Below are 21197 nucleotides of genomic sequence, written 5' to 3'. Positions count from 1 at the left end.
CTTACCATGACGACGTTGCATTCGAGGACACACTGGGGAGGGGAAAAAAAAAAAATCAGACATTTCAGGTGCATGTTTTGGGTTGATCTCAGGAGTAACACAAGTCCTTTTATAACATCACTGAGCAACATCTCTACAGTTTTGCAGGTTAACACTGTGTGGTGCTACAGCCCTTTGAACGAGGATTTCTCCCGAACGGTCAATAGTTCACTCCAGGGTGTGCAGGGACACCACTGTAATATTTTCCCGCAGAGTCAGGAAGGGTGCGAGCTACATTCACGTTTTATGTTTAAAGATCCCTGCGAGTGAACTTTCAGAGGATCAAGTGGGATTTTAAATTCAGTGGAAGATGGCAGGCAAAACCAGCTTTTAGACCAGTGGGGGCTAAGGTTTTTGGCTGGCATGCCACAAGCCAAGACCCAAACCCACTTAAAATGCCACTCTGATCCCCTTTGGCAGGACCTGCTGCTCTGCCTTCCTTACAGCACTACGCACACGTAGGTAAGAAGGCGACGTTCTCCTTTTACGCAAACCTTAAGGGCCAATTCAGGTATAAATCTGCACGGCTACTTCTCACCTGGGCACGCGGCCAAAAAGCAGAGCTATTGGGCAGGCCCAAGGGCATGCTTCCCGTAATGAAAGAGTGAGAAAGAAGTTTTTGGCAAGAAGTGGCTTTCTAGAGCTCTGGTCTGATTGGTTGTTCAATGCTGCTGTAGCATAAATGGAACATGCGGGTGTGTAGGACCATTGATAGCCATCTTTTAACTATTTAAATGGAAATAAATAAGCATCGACAATGATTATTATGTTGTCTTTCTTTAGTGTATATGGTGCTTTATTGGCAAACAGGATAGCAGATCCTTGTCCTGAGGTTTCAGAGAGCATCTTGGAATAACTATGAACTATATTATTTGGCAATGTTTCAATGTTCTTCTTAGTCTCCTTGATCACATACTATAGAAGTAGACAGAGGATCCACCAAAATCAAACTGGGTACAAAGCCTAGTGGAAAAATACCTTTAGCTCCCTGATACAATTGCTTCCATAAGATTTTCTGCTATGCTGAGTGCTGGTTTCCTCCTGTGAGTTACAGATCTACCCTGCACATTCATCATTATGAGACATCTTGGCCACCCACATTACTAACCCAGCGACAGCAAAAAGGTTGCATTTATCTACGTGAGAGTGTGAACTGGGAACTTTGACAAAAGCCACTCCCATCTCTGATCTAAAAATGCACGTCCGCAATGCAACTGTGGCATGCAGGGAAACAGCAGTCAAGGTCTGGTGAATAGCAGCAGCAACCGCTTGCTGCACAATGTATTTGCATTAAAAGGTTGCTCCAACGTGGGTCAGAGATCTCGGAGAGCAGATGGCTCTTTCATCAAGGAGGCAGCAGCATAACGAGGTCTACAGGATGGGAGACACTAAACAAATTCAAGCTAGACATAAAGCGTCAACGTTTACCGATGAGGATGGTTTCAGCACAACTCCCTAGGAACATCGTATTCTCCATCCCTTGCAGTCTACATCAGGCCTTTCTAAAAGATATTCTCTAGCTCAGACAGGCATTATGGGCTTAATGAGGAAATGATAGGGTCAGTTCTTTGGCCTCTGCTAAAATCATATGTAGATAATTATACTGGTCCCTCTTAACCTAGTATTTATAATGTATATTTATGTCCTGCCTACAAGAGGAGGCTTACATGACAGCATCTTTGGACTTCTGAGTACAATTCAGCTGTCATGCTGCTCGTGTGTCATTGTAGTCACATCTAGTGACTAACAATGTATTACAATTGGCTTCTGCTTGCTTAGTTTACACACAGAAGTGCAAAGTGACATCTCCCTAACTGCTAATTAGATACGGTGCTGCAGTGGCTGCAGAGGAGACAGTTATTATGTAGCTACGACAGGCGTTCAATTAAAGTAACACAGGGACGAGTTCTGCATGTCAGCTGGACAAACAGGTACATCTCTGCTGGGCTGTATGCTGACCTCCCGTTTCCCACAAGGCACAAATGGACTGCCACGTTTTGGGCATTAGCTGTGTCCTGAGCTTTTAGTGCAACTAAAAATCATTTAATGAGAGCATACAGCAGCACAGAAAGGACTTTCTGGGAAAACCTGCTGATTTCCATCACCTTATTACTGACTCGGAGTAGTGAGGTAAATGACACTTGTAAGTGCTGCAATCTGTCTTAGTGCTAGATTTACAGGAACAGGACGAGGCTTGGGGTAGAAGGCTTTTTTTATAATTACATTTTATATTTTTTCTTCCAACAGATGAAGCTATTTAGCAATTTTTTTTCCCCTTAGAAGAGGGGAAAAGACAGCACTTTTACTAAAAAGTAAAAGTCAGAAGCAATACAAGTTCCATTTGGCTCCCACAACAGCTCCCTTTGCTTGTGCTAGCAAAATAATTTAAAGTATTCTACTGGAAATGTAAGGAGAACCCATAAAACCACAAAATCGTGGGGACGCTAATTAAAGGGATTAGGAACTTTCCAAAAACTGAGCATGTGCAACTCGCAGCAATCAACGGGCATCGAGAAAGGCTTGAAACCGCATGGGCTACTTACCTCCATGATGGCATGATACACAGAAATAATTAAGACAGACCCTAATAAAAGAAGGGAATCTGTCATGTAATGTGTAGAGAGTGTGTGGGGGGTTTGTACCTCTGTTGTGAGCCTCTGATTTCCTTAAGTGAGTTACAGGGGAAATGGAAGGAGGGGAGAGGTCAGCTGCATTACTGCAAGCCCTATGCTGCAAATCAGGGACTGAGCTACTTCCCTGGGGAAAGAGATGGCTGGACAGTCCCATAGATTCATAGATGTTAGGGTCGGAAGGGACCTCAATAGATCATCGAGTCCGACCCCCTGCATAAGCAGGAAAGAGTGCTGGGTCTAGATGACCCCAGCTAGATACTCATCTAACCTCCTCTTGAAGACCCCCAGGGTAGGGGAGAGCACCACCTCCCTTGGGAGCCCGTTCCACACCTTGGCCACTCGAACTGTGAAGAAGTTCTTCCTAATGTCCAATCTAAATCTGCTCTCTGCTAGCTTGTGGCCATTGTTTCTTGTAACCCCGGGGGCGCTACAAGTCCCATTCAGTCTTGGCTGAAGTTGCTAGTGCCACTCGCGGTGCTGATTTCGGAGTTGTGGCTGCCTGTCCAGCAGCGACCGGATGATCAATAAACAGATGTCAGACAACAGTAATTCTTTTAAATTAATGCCAACCAAAGCTGGATTTAAAGCAACTTTTTAGAGGTGAAACTCAGCCTCCACCTTTACCAATGATTATTGAATATTTACATTTTCCAAGGTAGGCATGAGTGTGTTGATAGAGGGGCCAGACCCTATTCCACATGTTAATCATCCAAATGGCACTCAGGCACCCTAGTGCAATCCTATTCCACCCTACTCGAATCCCTGAAAACTGTACTTTCGTCCCATGCCTTCCTGTTATGACTAAGTCACAAAAATCTGCAAGGAAGAGGAGGATCCACTCTTGCTTTTGCATTCATGGTTTTTCAGGTATTCAACCAGGGTGAAACAGGACCACGCTTAGATGCTTGTGCCTTATATAGGTGCCTAACAGAAAATGGATCTGGTCTGCTGTATGCCAAAAAACTAAAAACATCTTGCAATCAGAATGACTAACAGCAGCCCCATGCCAAGAAAAAGACTCCACGCTTTGATCCGTCACCCAGGAGCCAAATTTCATCTCCAGGAGAACTGCCGTTTCCAAGTATTAGATGTCCATCAGGTGAAGACTAGCAACACTGATGGAGACCGCAAATAGTGCCATACTGGGTCAGACAACTGGTCCATATCTAGCCCTGTGTCCTGTCTCCATCAGTGACAGGAGTGGATGCTTTAGAGGGAAAGCACTGAACTGGGTATATCTACAGTATCTGCTCCCATACATCCACCATCACTGGTACTGAGATGCCAGAGAAAGCATTTCCATCGGTTCTATTTAATAGCCATTAATAGATCTAGTCCCTTGTTGAACCTGGCTGCACTGTGTGCCTGTACAACCTTTCCATAAGTTAATTACGCCTTAATTTATGAGAACTCGTGTTGCCTGCACAGTTCCTCTGTCTCCAATACTGTGGTCCCTGAATACAAATCTTCCTCATGACACAGTGAAGTCACATCATTTAAACCACGGGGGAACAGGGGGGTGGGAGGGGAGTTAATTTAGTAAAAGGAAAGCACGCTTACTAGGCATTCGCAGTGACCAGAAGATCGGCATTGTCGAAGAGGTTCACCCCGGGAACCTCCACAATGAGAACGTAGATAAATTCAATGATTAGCATGAGGATCAGTTTCCCGATGCAGCTGATCTGAAGGAACACAGAGCAGGCCAGGAGACTCAGTAAGACACTGTAGGTAAAATACTGCAGAAAGACAAAAAAGGGGGGGAAAAAACACAAGAGAAAGATAAGTCTTAGGACTTAGGACACCAGGTACTTGAGCTAAATGAATCTGTAGGCTGGGGGCCAAGATATTTGGTCACCCAGGATACCGTTACTAAATCCCATTAATAATTAAGCCTAGTAAGTCACGGCCAAACTCTGCTCTCTGTTAAACTTTCACAACATCAGGGGTCTGCGTGAGGCCATGGGTGCAGACACCCTGGTCAGATGGGCCCCTGGAGTCTCAGGTGAGGAGCCAACGTCAGCAGCCAGTTTTGGAAATGTCCCCTCTGTGGATGATGGCTGCCATGACCGATGGGCCCCGTCAGCGGGATCAGGGCTTGGCGTTCCTGCTGACGAAACACCAAGACCCAGAAGGAGTTGAGACCTCAAGGCTGTGGCTTGGTGTGAAAAACCTGGAGAGCATTTCTAGTCTCTGAGCCCAGAAGTGGAGACGGACCGTGGCCCTTGGTAATTTCAATTTCTACAGACAGACGTTGGCAAAGTCCACGTGGACTTGCAGGGGACCAGCATACGGCTCCCACTGGGTGGTGAGAGTGCCTCAATAGCCCCTTGAAATAACTGGGCTTGAAGCTATCGGAGACATGAATCATTCCAGGAAATCCAAGACGTTGATAGAGAGGCTGCCAGCGCCACAGGTTTTTCTCTCCCCCCACCCCCCACCCGGTGGAAAATATTATGGTGGTGACCTAAAAACTCACAGAAGTGTCTTGATCAGCTGCCCTAAAGGCAGAGATTTCAGGCACAGAACTGTTCAGCTGCATGAAAAATACTCATTGCACGATGTGAGCAACCCGAAAAATGGCTCTAAAGAGACAGGATTTGCGTTTCTGAATCAGACAGCTCAGTCCCTCTCAAGCTGGCTGTGTTGTTTCCAGCCACAGCTCACACCTGGTGACCCAAAGAAAGTCAGAATTCAAGCAAGCCAAAGCTTGCAAACTGGCTGCCTACAATTAGGCTCTTAAAACTTCACCTATGTACATAATGACTTCAAAGGTGCTGAGTGCCCTCATCTTCTGAAATCCCTAGTATCATGCACGTTGCTTTTTGGCACTTTGGCAAATCAGGTCATAACAGCATGGCTCTAAGCGGCTGGATCCAGCAATTATAAAAGCCTATCACTTACTCAAGTGTCAAGGAATTTTCCGGGTTGATGTGCATGCCTAACAGCTGTGGCTTGATAGACAGAGCATCACCGCATCCCACTGACTTCAATCAGAGCTGCGAGTGCTATCAAAAAATCAGTCCACTTATTTAGCTGCCTCGCTATGGATTTATGCATATAACTTGACACACTGAGTCTATGAATATTGACCCCTCGTCGATTCTGCACCACTCAATAAGAAATGCATGTGACGACTCCTGTAGCAATCGGTATCCTCCTGCTTCACTGAGATTTATATTAGCATGTGGGACTGAGCACAGATCACAGCAAGGTCTAAAACCTCTGTAGCCTGCAAATACTTCTTTCAAGCAATACCTCAGGGAAGTTGCAGTTGGGCAGGGAGCCATCACAAAATCCCTGCAAGGTGCCCAGGCTGAAGTTGAAAGATGAGTTGCTGATGAGGCAGACGTTCACGTGGTTTGGTGTGACATTGTACTCGGTGGCCACACAGCTGATGAGATCCACGGTGTTGCACATGAACTGGGAAAACATAACAATTGCATTTATGTATGTGTGTGGTGGGGGGGAACAAAGGCACAGATAGGGAAAAAAAGCAACCTGCAAAAATTGAAAAGCCCCTTGAAGGATGGTGTGGAGGGTTATACAACGCGCGACACAAAAATTACCGGGATATATTCCGTGCCCCAGTTTTCATAATAAAGCTGCTTATCCATGCAGTTACTGTTGTATTTACACTTGGTAGCAATTACTGCATTGAAAAAAAGGGATGCGCTGATGGTCTCTCCTTGCTAATAACCTCACAAAGGCTACTGCAGGAGTCTCTTCCATGGGAAAGGCTTTTACACAGAGGCTCAAAGGCCCTAGCTGCTGACTTGCCACAAAGCAAGAAACCAGCAGATTTCCACCCAGCCTTCTCTGTGGCTGGCCTGATTAAGATTTGAGTTTGTACCAGTCCGTGGCTAATTCATTGTTAGAACAGCTAGCAATGGCAAGAGGGCCAGGCACTCCAGGTGGTGATGCACACTGCCTGGGACTAAGGGTCTACATCTGTGAAGTGGGGATCACCCACAATCCCACACAAGTTCATCATTATGGTACTGGCACCTAATCCCACACCCATAGCTCAGCCTCTTGCAAAAACAGGCCTGCAAACTAACCATAACAGTGCCCTTCTCCAGCCGAAGTGACCATGTTTATCTCCCTCTGTCAGATGGGGAAACAGAGGCACAGCGATATGTGCAGGCACATTTCTCAGAAGTGCTGAGGACTCAGCATTTTCACTGAGCTTGGGGAGAGCTGGTGTGACTTGGCACTTTTTAACGGCACACCAAGGCTGTGGGGGGCTGCGCGAGTGTGAACAACACAACTTAAATCCAGCTCCCAGCCCAGAGCTTCAAAGCAGAACCAGCGTTTCTCTCCAAAACCCCTGAGATGGGTGCAGAATATTGAGTTACACTTTAAAAACAAATGTAGCCAGCAAACTAAGAAACACAAGTACTAGACGATTAAGAACATTCACTTCGTTCTTTGACACTGAAATTAGCACAGGTCTGTATTCCTGGGATGCAAAAAAGCCCAAATGTGTCACTTAAAGCAAAATCTTTCCAATCTCTTAAGTGATTATTACACTCAGCATGAAGCTCAACGCTGTGCAGAAGGCCAGCGCAAAGCCTACACAACACTTCAGTCTCACTCAAAACAGGGACGTAGTGGGAGTTAAAGTGATGCATAAGCCTTGTGCTAGCCCTTTGTGCTGGGGTAGATGTCACTCGCAGGGGAACAGGCTGGTAGCGCAGGCGAACGAAGACCTGACCGGGAAGGAAAGTGAACATGCACAGAAGCAAAACCAGAGCTGGCCAGGCAGGACGCCAGGGAGGTGTCTGGATAGCTCCAGTTTCACTATGATCGTGGACCAGCAGGAAGTGTCGTCTTCCCGCTGTCACACGGGACGCTGGCGTACGTGACTGCGAGGTTAATTGTTTGGTCATGGATGCAGCACGCCAGCCGGGCAGGATCAATAATGAAGGCAACACGGGGGAAAAGAGTAAAGAGGTGAGGGAAACAAAAATCCACGTACCATGTTGACGAACGCTGACAGAAATACCAAAATAATGGCACAGACCCCGACTAAGGTGCTGTTGGTCCTGGACTGAACAATCTTCCTTGAGAGAGTCTGGAGTGGAGCTGGGAACAGCTGAATGTGAGATAAAGAGTATGTCAGGTCGCAGTGAAACCTCATGTCCCCCTGTCAAAGGGGCAACGCTGGCTTAGGATCAAGGACCCTGTGTTTTTTGGAAGAAGGAAGTATTCATTAACATGACTGCACTGTGGCAGCCTGGCCCGTGGACTTGTCAAATCTGGCTAAAAACAAGTTTGTCCAAGCCAGAAAAACGTGGCTATCCTGTCTGGGTAGATGAGCTAACCGAGAGCTAACACAGACAGCTCACAGCTTCTAGCTCCTGAAAAAAAAAAAGGCTGGGGGTGCAAAGTCCCTGGTATCCCAGGACAGGGTGCAGACCACACAGACACTTTACAAAGGTAAACTGTGCCTTTAGATCACAGGATCTTCTCTCTCCTCACTTGCTTTCCAGCTCTCTTCTCACAATTAAGCTACTGGATCATCTTCTTTATACAATTAACCACTTGACTACTACCAGGGCACCTTCAGCATGGGTGGCTCCCCAAGTGTTGCATGGTATTTAGATTGGAAAGATTTACAGTGAATGTCTCCCTTGAGCAGACTTCCCCTGGCCACCCATCTTCCAGAAAAGCAACATTGCCAGAGGCCTCCCTGCAGCATGAAGCACGGTCTGTGCTGCTAGGCCAGTCCTACAGGGTTAGGAAAATTTGCTGTTTATTGAACCATTTGTTTCCCCAGTTGTCTATGCCCATTCCTACCTCCATTTGTTCACTACCCCATGGCACAAAGCTCACAGCAGCAGAGGAGATGAGAGACTCCTCTTGAACTCAGATGTTAGGAGAGGCCTAAAAATTATCCACCTTCCCCACGGACTGAAAAGCATCGTTTCTGCAACGCTCCCAACCATCAGCACTTCAGGGCTAAACAAAAAGGCTGCTGATCTAGCTCCAAACCCTTCTCTGCATCAGCACGCTGCACTACCAGCCAAGCCACTAGAGACGGTAGGAATCCACCAGCACAGTGATCCTGCACTGCAATGCAACTGTGCACAGAGCATCCTTTGCAACTCCTGCTTCTCCCTTTTATCCTTCATCCTTGCATCTTCAGAGGAGCAACGTTTTGCTGGCGACCTGCTTCCCCTTACAGCAGTCCCACCACGTATTTATAAAATCATTTGAATGGTGGGAACATGGATTAGCTGGGGACTTTTACAGAGAGGAGAGGGCATCTGCGATGGTGCTGTGCTTTTTGAAAGAGGTTATTCCATCTGCTTCCAGCACACAACTATTTAACCTACCTCCCAGCAGGGAAAGGAGTGCTGCCCACGTATGAAGGGGAGACGGGTCAGAAGGGCACAGGGTCCTGCCAAATTCTCACTGAACAGACGCATGCACTGAATGACCCACTGCCTCTGCTACAAGGTCCTACGACATCCACAACTCCAGCGGGTAATTTCATTTCTTTATTTACAAGATTGCTTTGCAGAAATGACACGGCCCTGTTAATACGGCAGTTCTAGGCACTGCAGACAATTCAGAGCCAAGGTCCCAAGGTCAAGCTGGTAGAGACTCATGTTCAACTCTAGAGCAACATGGTTCAGCCTGTGGTTTGCTGGCCAAGATGGTGTCTATCGCATCTTTTTTTTTCTGGTTTGGTATTGCACATCCATATCCCACAACTCAATTCCTCAGCTTTTGAACTGGATGGAAACTCCATCAGTTTGCAGATTTCTAACTAATCTGCAACTGAAGCTTTTGCTATGGCAGAACCTATGATATCTGAACTGAAACGTCAGGCCCTGCGACCTCAGTTCGGTGCAAGATTGGAGAGATGGGCTGAAGAGCTGAATTCATTTTCAACCCAGGTGCTTTTGGAGGCAGGGTCTCTGGAGGAAGATGACAACAGGGCATGAAAAACCCCTCCACTTGGACCCACGAGGTTCCTGGACTTGTGGATACAGCGTGCATCAACATCACTTGGAGTTGGGCGTGTGGAGCAATACAGCCTTTAAACTCTAGTGGCTAGAAGAACACCAAAAACATCTACACTGAATTAAGATTTATGGCATCACTATATGCTCTACGCCCTGGTGAACGTCCATGGGCCTTAAGGTGGCTGCTCCTGATTTATACTTAAGTAGGACGAGAAAAGAACCAGAAACCAAGAATTTTGCTCTAGCATCTAGAAGTCTAATGAGGGTGCTTTTTTGAATTAAATGGTGTTTCAATATTCAGCCCGAATCATCAGTGGAGTTTTTAAGAAGCTAAACTGGAAAGAAGCAGCCATATTTGCAAAATGCATTTCTCTCGGGGGGAAAAAGAAGGAAAAATCTCAGAGGAGGAAACAGGGGAATTAGCAGAGGATTTCCACTCATCATTACTGAAGGAGCTGTAGCAATTCTTTATTTAACAAGTACAGCTTAATAAGAAGAAGCACTTAGGGCTTGGCTTCACTCGTCCAAGGGCTGTACACACACTAAATTAACTCCCATAGCAGTTCTCTAAAGTGATCAAGATGAGAACTGTTCTCACTTGACAAAAAGAGAAACTGAGATAACGGCCAGGAGTTACCCCATGGTTCAGCAGGACATGTAGAGATAAAGCGCTTACCCAAATCTATTCAGGAAACAGTGGCAGAACATGGATCAGAATTCATCGCTTCTCCCTGGCTCCCAGTCTTATGCTTCGGCTACAAGAGTATGATGCCTGCAGCCCTTCTTACATGGGATCAACTTCAAACCAATCCTGGGACACCGAACAAAACGCTTTGATGAAGAAACTCGAGCTAGAAACTCTAGTAACAAACATGCTTTCTTTGCACACATCTTGGCTATGGACAGATGCAACTTTTAATCGCTCTGAAAGAGGAAAGGAGCTGTCACTCAGGAGCACACCTCGGCCGTGCCAATGTAATAGTTATGTCTGCTGGCTCCTATAGCAATGCACACGAGTTTAACCCTGAATGAAACAGGGTTCAGGTTACAATAGTTTGGTTACAACTACAAAGCAGGCAGATGTAACAGGTAGGATGCAAAGGATGATATCAAGACCTTTTGATGCAGATACAGTTGTTACATTTGTCTACTCCCCTTCTCAGTTCTCTGCAAAATGAGGAACAGCTGACATCAAATAAAATACATTGTGGAAAAAATGGAGGATAAAAAATAAAGACTTTCTAAATGCAGCAAATTAGAGTTATAATGGGCGTGGTAAGCATTATCACCTCTACTTTACAGGTAATGAAACGGAGGCCGAGAAGCTACGATGGGCCAGAGATCTGCGACAGACAGAACTGGTCCATTAATCCCAGTGTGACGTTCAAGCCTGTGCCCTAATCACCGAACAAGGCTTCCTTTACAAACCTGACTGTACAGTAACAGCCACTTATGTTGTAATAAAAGCAGCAAAAAAAGGAAGAGTGAAAACCCAGTTAAACCTCTTGCTATTTCACACTTTGGTCCCTGCTATTAAATACCATTCATTTTGTTTCACCTTGGGTCTAAATGGAGACCGGAGAAGCAATGGTGAGGGTTTAATGCAAAGGCATAGTATACACCAGTGAAGCCTCCCTTACATGTCCTGTCGGGAAGGGTTTGGTTGGGCTCCCAAATCCACATGCCATGAAAGCTGCTGTGAGGGAGGAAAGCAGGATGGATTTTCTGAGAATTTAATCCATTCTCATTTAAACTGGATAAGGGGGAAGCAACAAGCGCCGTGGAAACTTCCCCATTATACAGCTGCAGACATCTGCTTCGCTCGGCCTCCCCGAGTCTCAGATTTGACCGTGGAGTTGTTGAGAACGGGAAGATGACATGGCCGAGCTGGGGGCAGCTTTGGCACGGCTGAGCCACAGAGCTAGGCAAGTGAGGAAAGGGGGGCTATGCCACAGCCTCCACCAGTGCCTGAGGCGCTGGGGGGAGCCCAGGTGGCTCCCCTGCTTCGCAGGGCCAGTGCCAGCCCACCTGGTCCTGGCATGCCAGGCTGCCCGCCCGACATGCTGGGAGAAGGGCAGGGGCCTATCCGGCTGGACAAGCGGCACTGGAGTCTGAAGCAGTGCTGCTTTACCCCCGGGGAACACAGTGGGCGCAGGGATAGCACTGACATGCAGTGCAGCCTCCCACAGACGTAGCTAGTCAGGATTTTGGCCTAGGCCAGTGTTTCTTAGACCCAGTGGACACTCTCATGCACCCCGTCTAGGTCCCCTCCACCTGCTGTACTGCCGCTTGCTTGGGCGTACTGCCTTCTCTGCAACAACAGTGCATCACCCCTGAAAGGGCCTTGTGGCCCCCATGGGGGTTGAGAATCACTGACCCCGTGTTGTACAAGTAACATTCAGTTTAAAAGCCAAATCTACAGCAGTATTTCTCAACCTTTTTAGATCTGAGGCACCCCTTGGGAGACTCAAGGCACCCTCAGAAAATACCAGCTCCTAGTTTTCACTTGTTGACTACACAAAAATAGTTTAGCAATTCTTCTATTGCAAAGAGCTCAGAAAGACCACAGGAGGTCCAAATGTTTTTAATACTGTGGATTCCTGTCTGAAACCTCGGGGTTTATCCTCTGAATCATGTTTGCCCACCTAACAGTGTAGCATCCCACGGCACCCTTGAAAGGCTCTCAAGGCACCCCAGGAATACTGACCCACAGGAAAGCAGGGCAAAGCTAGAACAAAAGGGTCATGGTTACAGAGAATTTTACTGATACAGTGGAGTTAGACTGGGTTGTACCAGGACAAATCATATCATAGAAGATTTGGGTTGGAAGGGTCCTCAGGAGGTCGCATCTAGTCCACCTCCCTGCCCAAAGCAGGACCAGCCCCAACTACATCATCCCAGTCAAGGCTTTGTCTAACCGGGTCTTGAAAACCTCCAGGGATGGAGCTTCCACCACCTCCCTGGGTAACTTGTTCCAGTGCTTCACCACCCTCCTAGTGAGAACATTTTTCCTAATATCCAACCTAAACCTTCCTTGCTGCAACTTGAGCCCATTGCTCCTTGTTCTGCCACCGCTGAGAACAGTCCAGCTCCACCCTCTTTGCAACCCCGCTGCAGGGAGTTGAAGGCTGCTATTAAATCCCCCTTCAGTCTCCTCTTCTGCAGACTAAATAAACCCAGTTCCCTCAGCCTTTCCTCAAGTCATGTGCCCCAGCCCCTGAACCATTTTTGTTGTTCTCCTCTGGACTCTCTCCAGCTTGTCCACATCCTTTCTATAGTGGGGGGCCCAAAACTAGACAGTACTCTAGATGTGGCCTCCCCAGTGTAGAATAGTGAAATAATCACTTCCCTCGACCTGCTGGCATTGCACCTACCAATGTAGCCCAGTATGCCATTCACCTTCTTGGCAACGAGGGCACACTGCTGGCTCCTATTCAGATTATTGTCCACTGTACCCCACAGGTCCTTTTCTGCAGAGCTGCTGGTTAGCCCGTCAGCCCCAGCCTGCACCGCTGCATGGGACTGTTCCCTCCTAAGTGCAGGACTTTGCACTTGTCCTTGTTGAACCTCATGAGATTTCTTTTGGCCCAATCCTCCAATCTGTCTAGGTCAGTCATATGCAGGCGAAAGCTTTATTCTACTTGATCAGAGACAGTTAGCAATACTTACACGTACCATCTTTTTAACATACTTTGTGGACGTGAAAAGTTGGCAATGAGGGTGCAATTTCTGATCTATGTTGCAAAATGAATAAAAACCAACCTCTCTAAATTCTAATTTTCAACCTGCAATACAATACTTCTGGTCATTCTGACTCAAATTACAAGGCCTGGCGTCAAAGTCAATATCTAGAGGCGATTGAGAGCTGTGAGTCCATTTCTTTGGCTTATTATTGGGTGTTTTATTATTCCATAAAAACAAAGTGCAGTTTACAATTCACTGTGTGGATTTTATTTTTCTCCCTTTACAAGGAAAGATCCACAAAATGAAAATTTACTTTAGGACCCAAGTTTGGGAGGAGAAGGTGTGGAATGGGTCTGTCAAAGTTATTTATACCAGCTGCACTATCAAAACTCCAGCTCCAAGGTACAGTTTGGCCTCTCTCATATTCATGTCCAGCAAACGCCCAAGAAATTGAATACCACAGTGCAACGCATGCAGAACGAGTGAGGGAGCTTCAGGAGACATGTGACTTGTTAAGTTAGGAGCTAAACAGATGCTTGTCAGCAGTGTATTTAAGAGAAGACCCTGGTTCCCATGACCTTACAGAAACTAGGCTTTAATGGGAAGAAACACCAACTTGTGGTGGCCAAATCTTCATGGAACAGCACAGCAAGGAACTAGAAGTCCCTTGTTTATTATATCTGGAGGAACTTGGACAGCCAAGTTGGCTGGGCCTGTGACTCCAGGATCAGCTTCCAGTCCATGGAGAATTTCATAGTGCAGGACGATAATAATGACAGCAAAAAATGAAACATAATTAAGTTGTTCGGAAAAAGCCTGCTGGCAATTGTCAAAGCCAGAATGAGGAGGCCAAAAAAAGGGAAAGGCAAAGTGTTTTCACGTGCAACAGGAGGGAAAAAAGGGGATCGGACCACTTACCATCTAACAGCACAGCAAAGAGACCTAATTAACCTCATGCTCAATCAGCTGGATAGTCGCACCAGGAATGCCAGGGATATCGCCTCCCTCGCTTCTTGTGTGTGGAATAAATTGTACCTACCCGATGGACTCACACTGCCATTCTGCGTGCAGGCATCGACTAAAACGAATCCCTCTAGTACCAACAATAACCACCCCCCCATGCAAAATACAGCACGCCATACTTAACACAGAAACCCCCAAAAGAAGGTAGTCAGCCTTTCTTTTTAAGCCAGGGGTATCAAACATACTGTCTACAGGCTGCATCCGGCCCATGGAGCCCTAGCATCTGGCCCCTGGTGCTGCTCGAGGGTCTGCGAGTTGACCCACAGGCAGCACCAGATGGCCCCGCACGCTGCATGTGGTGCCTGCTCCAGTTCACATCCGCTCCATGCTGGATCTAGTGGCATGTCCTGGAGCAGCCACCGCATGCAGCATGGCCACGGGGGGCAGAGCAGGATTATGCTGCACGCAGAGTCTGCTCCAGCCCTTCCAGGACCCAGGCTGCATGCAGGGCCAGTCTGTAGGTCCGATCCTAGCCACATTTAATACCCCTGTCTTAAGCCAAAACCCAGACTCCAGAACTACATCTGCCTATTTACCCCCATACAGACGTGTTTCAAGGAGCGTAGCATCCCAGATTCATTCACCTGGGCCTCGGCCAACATCGTATATGCCATCACCAGTTTACAAGGCCCATCTGCTGTCTACATCGGACAGGGCGATCACTACATGCAAGAATGAACAAACGCTGATCTGACATCAGCTGCAGAAAGGCACAGAGCCCGTGTCAGAAAACCTGAGCCTCCCCGAACATTGCATTGCTGACCTCAGGATTGTTGTTCTCAGGCAGCAAAACTGAATGGGAAATTGCCGAAGAAGAAATCATCTGCAGGCTGGATTGTGTTAAGTGTGATTTCAACAGGGACCACAGACTCTTATCCTGGTACCTGGATGAGGCTCTGTGACCCCGTTGTCCCTATGGGTTGTTTGCTTGCCTGCTTGTCTCCCCATTCCTCCTCCTCCCCCCTCTCCCTCTCCATCTTCTGCGTTCAAAATCACCCCCTCCACTTTATGCACCGCTCTATGCTGTCCTTTCACAACATCTGACCAAGTGAACTCAAGCTCATATGAGCTTGTGCTCTATATGTTTCTTATTTAGTTAGTCTATAAGGTATGTTTCTACTCTGCCTTCCACTGTTGCAAGCCAAGCAGATAATCTGGTCAGGGCAGGAGGCCTCAACTAAAACCAGCAGTGGCAGCCACCATTGGAAAGAGCTCCTCTTATGGGACCTTAGGAAGTCAAGGCAAAAAGCAGCAAACAGAGCAGCCTTCCCACAGGGTCATGGAGACACAGAAGAATCCCATGTGCATTTCTAATGCATTATTAGTTCAGGACAGGAACATACAAAAAAAAAGGGAAGAGCCTTTGAACGAAACCAGAGAAGCTAGTATTGCTGTCAGCCTGGGCAAATATCAGCCCATCCAAGCCAACGCATGGGAAATCTCTCTGCCGGTTCAAATCAAATCAAGAACGAGCCAGACCCAAAGGCCACAAACCAGGTTTGCTTGAGCTGGTGCTGTAATGCTGCAAAGGCTGCTGGTCTAGAGGGAGGCCGGTGCTGCAGCAGCTTTGGCTCTTGCTGGCTGGTGTTGTGATGGAGCACTGCTGCTCCCTGCCACCGCCGTACAAATATGTCACAGCGCTGCGCTGCGTTTGCAGCACTTTGTCACCGCAGCCAGCAGCCCTTGCTAGGCTGGCTCGCACTGGAGCGTTACTCACAGAGCGCTGCACACAGTCGTGGCATCCAGAGATGTGCTGAACCTTAATTTAAAATGGATACACGTAAAAGTTTAATAAGGCTCTGGGCACCGTATCCTGGTTCAGAGGGACCCGCCTGCCCATTCAGACTCTCCTCTGTAGCTTGTAAACTTTAACATCAACTAACAAAAGGATGATTGGCCTCCAAATAGTCCCAACATGTGCAGTCAAAGAGAACAGATCGTTTTTGACTGAGGTTCCCTCAACGCAGTCGCAAACCTTAGGGAAAGTTTCAGCGAGCTAGCCTGAGCTTTGAGTATTAACATAGTCTGAGCCTTTTGGGGTTCACTGGGAACAGTCCATTTTAAATGAAAACCCCAAATCTAATGTATATAAATACAGCAAGGTGAAAGTATCATTCTGCTGAGTCTTTTATAGACTGCTGCTGCCTGAACTGATATAGTAGAGAGGGATGAAAGAACAGCAGATAATCTGCCTGACCTTCCAGCTTCTGATTATCTCTTCTCCAGGAAAACAAGGCTGAAGTACTACTTCATTCCAGCTTGTCAGGAACAGAGTTGGACCTGAGCCCCGGAGACCGGATCTGAACGGTGATAACGTTCCCGAGTTTCCAAAAGGGAGAATCCGCAGAACATCAAGCACAACTGACTGATCATAACAGCAGAATTCAAGGCCCAAATATATTAAGACAAAGCCATAAATGCACAAACAATGCTGCCTTCTCAACAGAGATGACAGTTTTGGTAGGCAAGGCCAAGAACAATTAAGATTTTTTTTTTTTTTTTTTTAACAATCATTATTCTTTCCTTATCAAGCATCAAAGAAAAGATTGCTGAATGTTGAAAGCTTCATGTGCTCATCTGAGCAAGGCTGATAAAGCCATATATGTTTATGCTTTTATTTCCCTTCAAGGCATATTTCCTTGATGATATTCTGCGTCTGATTATCTGCCTATGAAAACACGCACGTGCAGCAGGGGACAGTACATGGCCAGCTCTGCAGGAAGTCTGGAGAGAGGCATCTCAGGGTCAGTGTTTGGGGAAGTTCATCCTTTTAATGTCAAAAGGATGGGCCTGTAGGGGACTTAATGGACGTGCCGATCTACAGGAGGAGTGGGTGATTATGTCTAACTATGCTAACGGGATGCCAGCCTTAGCACGTTTGCAGTTCACTCTGTCTTATCAAAGAAGAGGGGTTTCTTCACATATCCCTTACCAGTGCAGTACACAAGTGCACCTGCCTATCCAAAACAGGGTGGAAAGTGTGGCTAACAAAATACAAGGATGTTCTATATTAACTTAAGAAACAGGCTGGCTAAGGTCACTGGATGAGCAAAGTGTTATGCAGACAAATCTTATTACTCACCTTTACACAGGAATAAATGACCGAAACAAACACCACTGTGGTCAGGATCAAAAAACAGGTCAGGTAAAAACCCAGCATAAACGCAGAGCTGAAACCAGAAAAGGAGATTTAAACAAACAAAAAAATGACACCATATCGAAGAGTTACAGCTTTGCTCTGGGCTCCGTGATGCTTGCGCAAAGTATGACACATCAAGGAGCTTTCTGCTTGGGATGGCGGGAGGGGGTAGGAGATGCCTCGAATACTGACAGACATCCTGTTCCCTTTTAAATTACGCACGCCGGCTGCCGACCAGAGAACGCTGCATGTCTCACAGGCACTGCCATCCTGCTGGGGTGACAGCAGAGAGACTGAGAAATATTTTATGTGCTAGAAGAGATGATGGAATAATTTGTTATAGTGGGCCAGTCCCCAAGCTGGCAGCGGATAAGAGGCTCGAGGAAGGAAAGCTTGCTGGGCTTGAGAATTCAGCCATCTGCAGCCAAGCGCATAAGAAATCTGCAGGGGAGACGTCGTGAAGGTCACATTCATGGGCCCCACGCCAGCCCCTCATTCGCCTTGTTCATGAAGGGCTCAAAACTGGTGCCTCACTAACGAGGGAAAATGCAGAGAAAGTGCCCGCTTCCAACAAGGTTACCGAGATGTTCAGACCTTGTTTGATTCCCATGTAGAGCATCTGTTCTGCATTTCTTGTTGTGTCCTGCTAGCTCAGCCGAGGAATAGGACAGTGGCTACCACGCCACAAGGATAATTCCTCAAAAAAGGAGCCTCAGTGCTAGCAGTCTGCAGCATATTATCCCCTCTTCATTTTGCTACCCCGTTCCATGTAAACCTATTCCCACACAATTTTGTTGTCCTGATCGGTGATCTGTTTTGACCACGCGATTATCCGATAACGTGTTCATGGTTACTAGACTCAGTATGAAAGGACAGACGCCCTCTGGAACCTCTGCCTCGTTCCTAATTCAGAGGAGGTAATCTTACATGGTGACATTAAGGCTAGCTGTGCTGGATCCAGCTGGTGTCCATGCTCTCTCATGACTACGGAGGTAATTGGACTTGCTAATTTGCTGTTTGAGCTGCCAGAGCATTTATTAAGGCTATTCCTCTTTATTACCACAAGTTATCACTGCCATTTTGTCTCCAGTTGCAAATACAAATTCCACATTGCGTCACTGGTGAATGCGTTTGTTGGTGACACCCAGGTGCACATGGCAACAGCTGCTCATTAACCGCTGCCTTCAGTAAAGACAACTATTATGCAATTAAAATGTTAAAAGCAAAAAGAATTAAAGTGCTTGTGCTTTGGGTTCTAATTTTGGGATGAATTTGATAGTTAGCTGACTAAAGCTGACCTTCTCTACAAAGCTTGGCCAGTGGATTTCAATACTGAGCTTCAACACCTCTGTGATGCTACTCATCCTTAGATGAGGTGGTCCACATTTTTACTATGTGGACAAAGGACCCCTACAAACTTGATTCTAGGAGGGCAGACAAGTTCAGTAACGCTTGTGACCCAATTCACATATGAACTTGGGTCTCCAGAGGCAGAAAGCTGTTGTACGAATCCAACACAACCTCCACTTTGGAAGTCAGCTAGTATTCACGCACAGAGAATGATATGGCTCATTTATTGATCTAGGGAAGCGACATGTCCTTGTAAGGGTCCCAGCAACTGGCACACTATATTTTTTCCTGACAACACCCTTAGGATACCCCTCCTTCATACTGGAGATATGGAGAGAAAGCACAGAGTGGAAATGCCTCAAAAGCACCTGCCTCCTAAGAGACTTGGGCACTTTAAAACCTAAAACTGCATTGATGTTATCATACGCACAGGCTTTGGCACTTGAGAAGGGCAAACGGGTTTGCGTGCACAAATCTACAACCCGGGGTTTGAAGAAAAAAAAATCACGCCAGTAGGATTTGCCACACCAAGATACACTAATTAATTATGAAATCCAATTTCCTGACTGGCTATTTCCGGGGAAAATAAACAGTCCCCAGGATGCCATGTGCTGCTGAGATGTGCAAAAAAACAGGAGTCTCCAAAAAAATACAGAAAAAAAAGATATATTTTTGCCTACAAAAGAAGATCAGCAAATATACAGCACTGGCATTAATGTCACCGTGAACCTGCTCTGATTTCCCTGCCTACCACAGAAGAAAGGCACTCAGCCATTATAATTGTCAAGGATCTAGAAGTTGTCAGCTTGTTTTATTTAAATACTTAACTGGCTTTAATTAAATAGCCTGGTGGTCGCTCAGTGTGTCTGATGGGTGACCTGAAGCCTTTTAGAGGACCTCTCTCACAAAGATGCAAACTCAGGGCAGCAATGTCAGGTCAAATGATCTAAAGTCTAAATGTGTGGAAGGCAAATCTACAGAGGGTTTCAGCAATTGCTAAACAAGTGCTGGGATTGACCTAATTTCAATTTTGAGCTCTGCCGGCTTCTCTTCCAATCACCCCAAGCGGATCTGTCTCTTCCTAAACTATTTCTGCGGCTGCCGTTTTGCTGATTCTACCATTCCTTGAGCAACGGCGATCATCCTTTCGCCTGGGAGAAAAAATGACCTCAAACATCATATCACATATTGTTTCTGTGGCCTACTGACTATGCAACCTGATGGGCACAACTCAGTCTCTTTTCTAGGAAGGAGGGTGGTGTGAGCAAAACAGAAAGCAGTTGCATGGACACATGCTGTTCTTGTGTCTTCCTGAAAGGAAAATTGTTGCCTTCTTAAAATGGAGGAAGATAAACTTGGAGCGTTTGTCAAACGTCCATTATAATATCCTCAAGATTAAAAGTGACAGGTTCCAAACTTACCTAGAAGGACTGCCTATTTGTGGGTACACAGTTAATATCATTGTTATTGAACCAGATCTTTGGGAAAATACATGTGTACTTTAATTAAAATGAGTATTTTATAAAGCTTTTTTTTTGTACAAGCCGCATGGGATAGATGGGGCTCTTACAGGTCTCAGCAAAGGAGGATGAGTAAGCTGCACTGGTCCAGAAGATGCTGTGCCACAGATGGCCCTTTTCCAGTCAACCAAAAGACGGACAGGAGGGGAACTGTGCTTTCCAGTGGTACTAAGTTACCACAGCCCTTAAAAATATGGAGGTTAATTCCCTCTTGGGGCCCACACAATGTTACTTTCTGCCTTTCCTGTCTCATAGCTTGCCAGTACCCAGGGACTCGGGGTAGAAACAGTTATCACCTTTCATCACCTTTGCATCGCCATCAAATTTTTTATGGCAGTCCAGAGTGAAAGCAAATAGGTGTCCATGCCCTTTGCTGTGCCACAATGTGGTTGCAGCAAAGGTAGTAATTTGTGAGGTTTTATTAGAACAAATGTCTGTTTGCTTTACGTGGGGAGAGCACAGGCAGCCAAGAGCTGCCCTCATTCTCCAAATGCCCCCAGCCGGTGCTCTCTGGACTTGAGGAGCTTGGTCCCGTGTGCCCGGGGAATTCATGCACAGGATCAGGCGCATCAAGCCTGGGGAGTGCTTGCCCTGTTTACCTGCTTCCAGAGATGTACCCCAGAGATTGCTAGGAGTGTCCTGAAGCGGGGAAGATAACGCTTCTTCTCCTGCAAGATCAACAGGTGGGACAAAAGGCTTGCCTAATGAAGCAGATCAGCTGTGCTAGGGCTGATCCTGGACACAGCTGATCTGCTTCATTTGGCAATGTCAATTTGTAGTCTAAGTATCCTGCTTTGCACCTGACACCAAGATCCAAGCAGAATGAACAAGAAGC

The 21197-nt window shown here is 46.6% G+C and overlaps 1 protein-coding gene across 1 annotated transcript in view; it reads right to left on the bottom strand.

The window, feature by feature from the left end:
- Positions 1-21197, bottom strand: part of ADCY5 (adenylate cyclase 5) — a 307462-nt gene that overhangs the window by 10313 nt on the left and 275952 nt on the right. The window contains exons 12-16 of the mRNA XM_019480224.2: positions 17436-17523; positions 7651-7767; positions 5928-6092; positions 4233-4408; positions 6-32 (exon numbers count right to left, since the gene is read on the bottom strand). Of these exons, the coding sequence (XP_019335769.2) occupies positions 6-32; positions 4233-4408; positions 5928-6092; positions 7651-7767; positions 17436-17523 (573 nt within the window). The remainder of the gene's footprint in view (positions 1-5; positions 33-4232; positions 4409-5927; positions 6093-7650; positions 7768-17435; positions 17524-21197) is intronic.

This window comes from Alligator mississippiensis, chromosome 4 (assembly GCF_030867095.1).
Source record: "Alligator mississippiensis isolate rAllMis1 chromosome 4, rAllMis1, whole genome shotgun sequence".
Classification (NCBI taxonomy): domain Eukaryota; kingdom Metazoa; phylum Chordata; order Crocodylia; family Alligatoridae; genus Alligator; species Alligator mississippiensis.
This window is presented reverse-complemented; position numbering and strand designations above follow the sequence as displayed.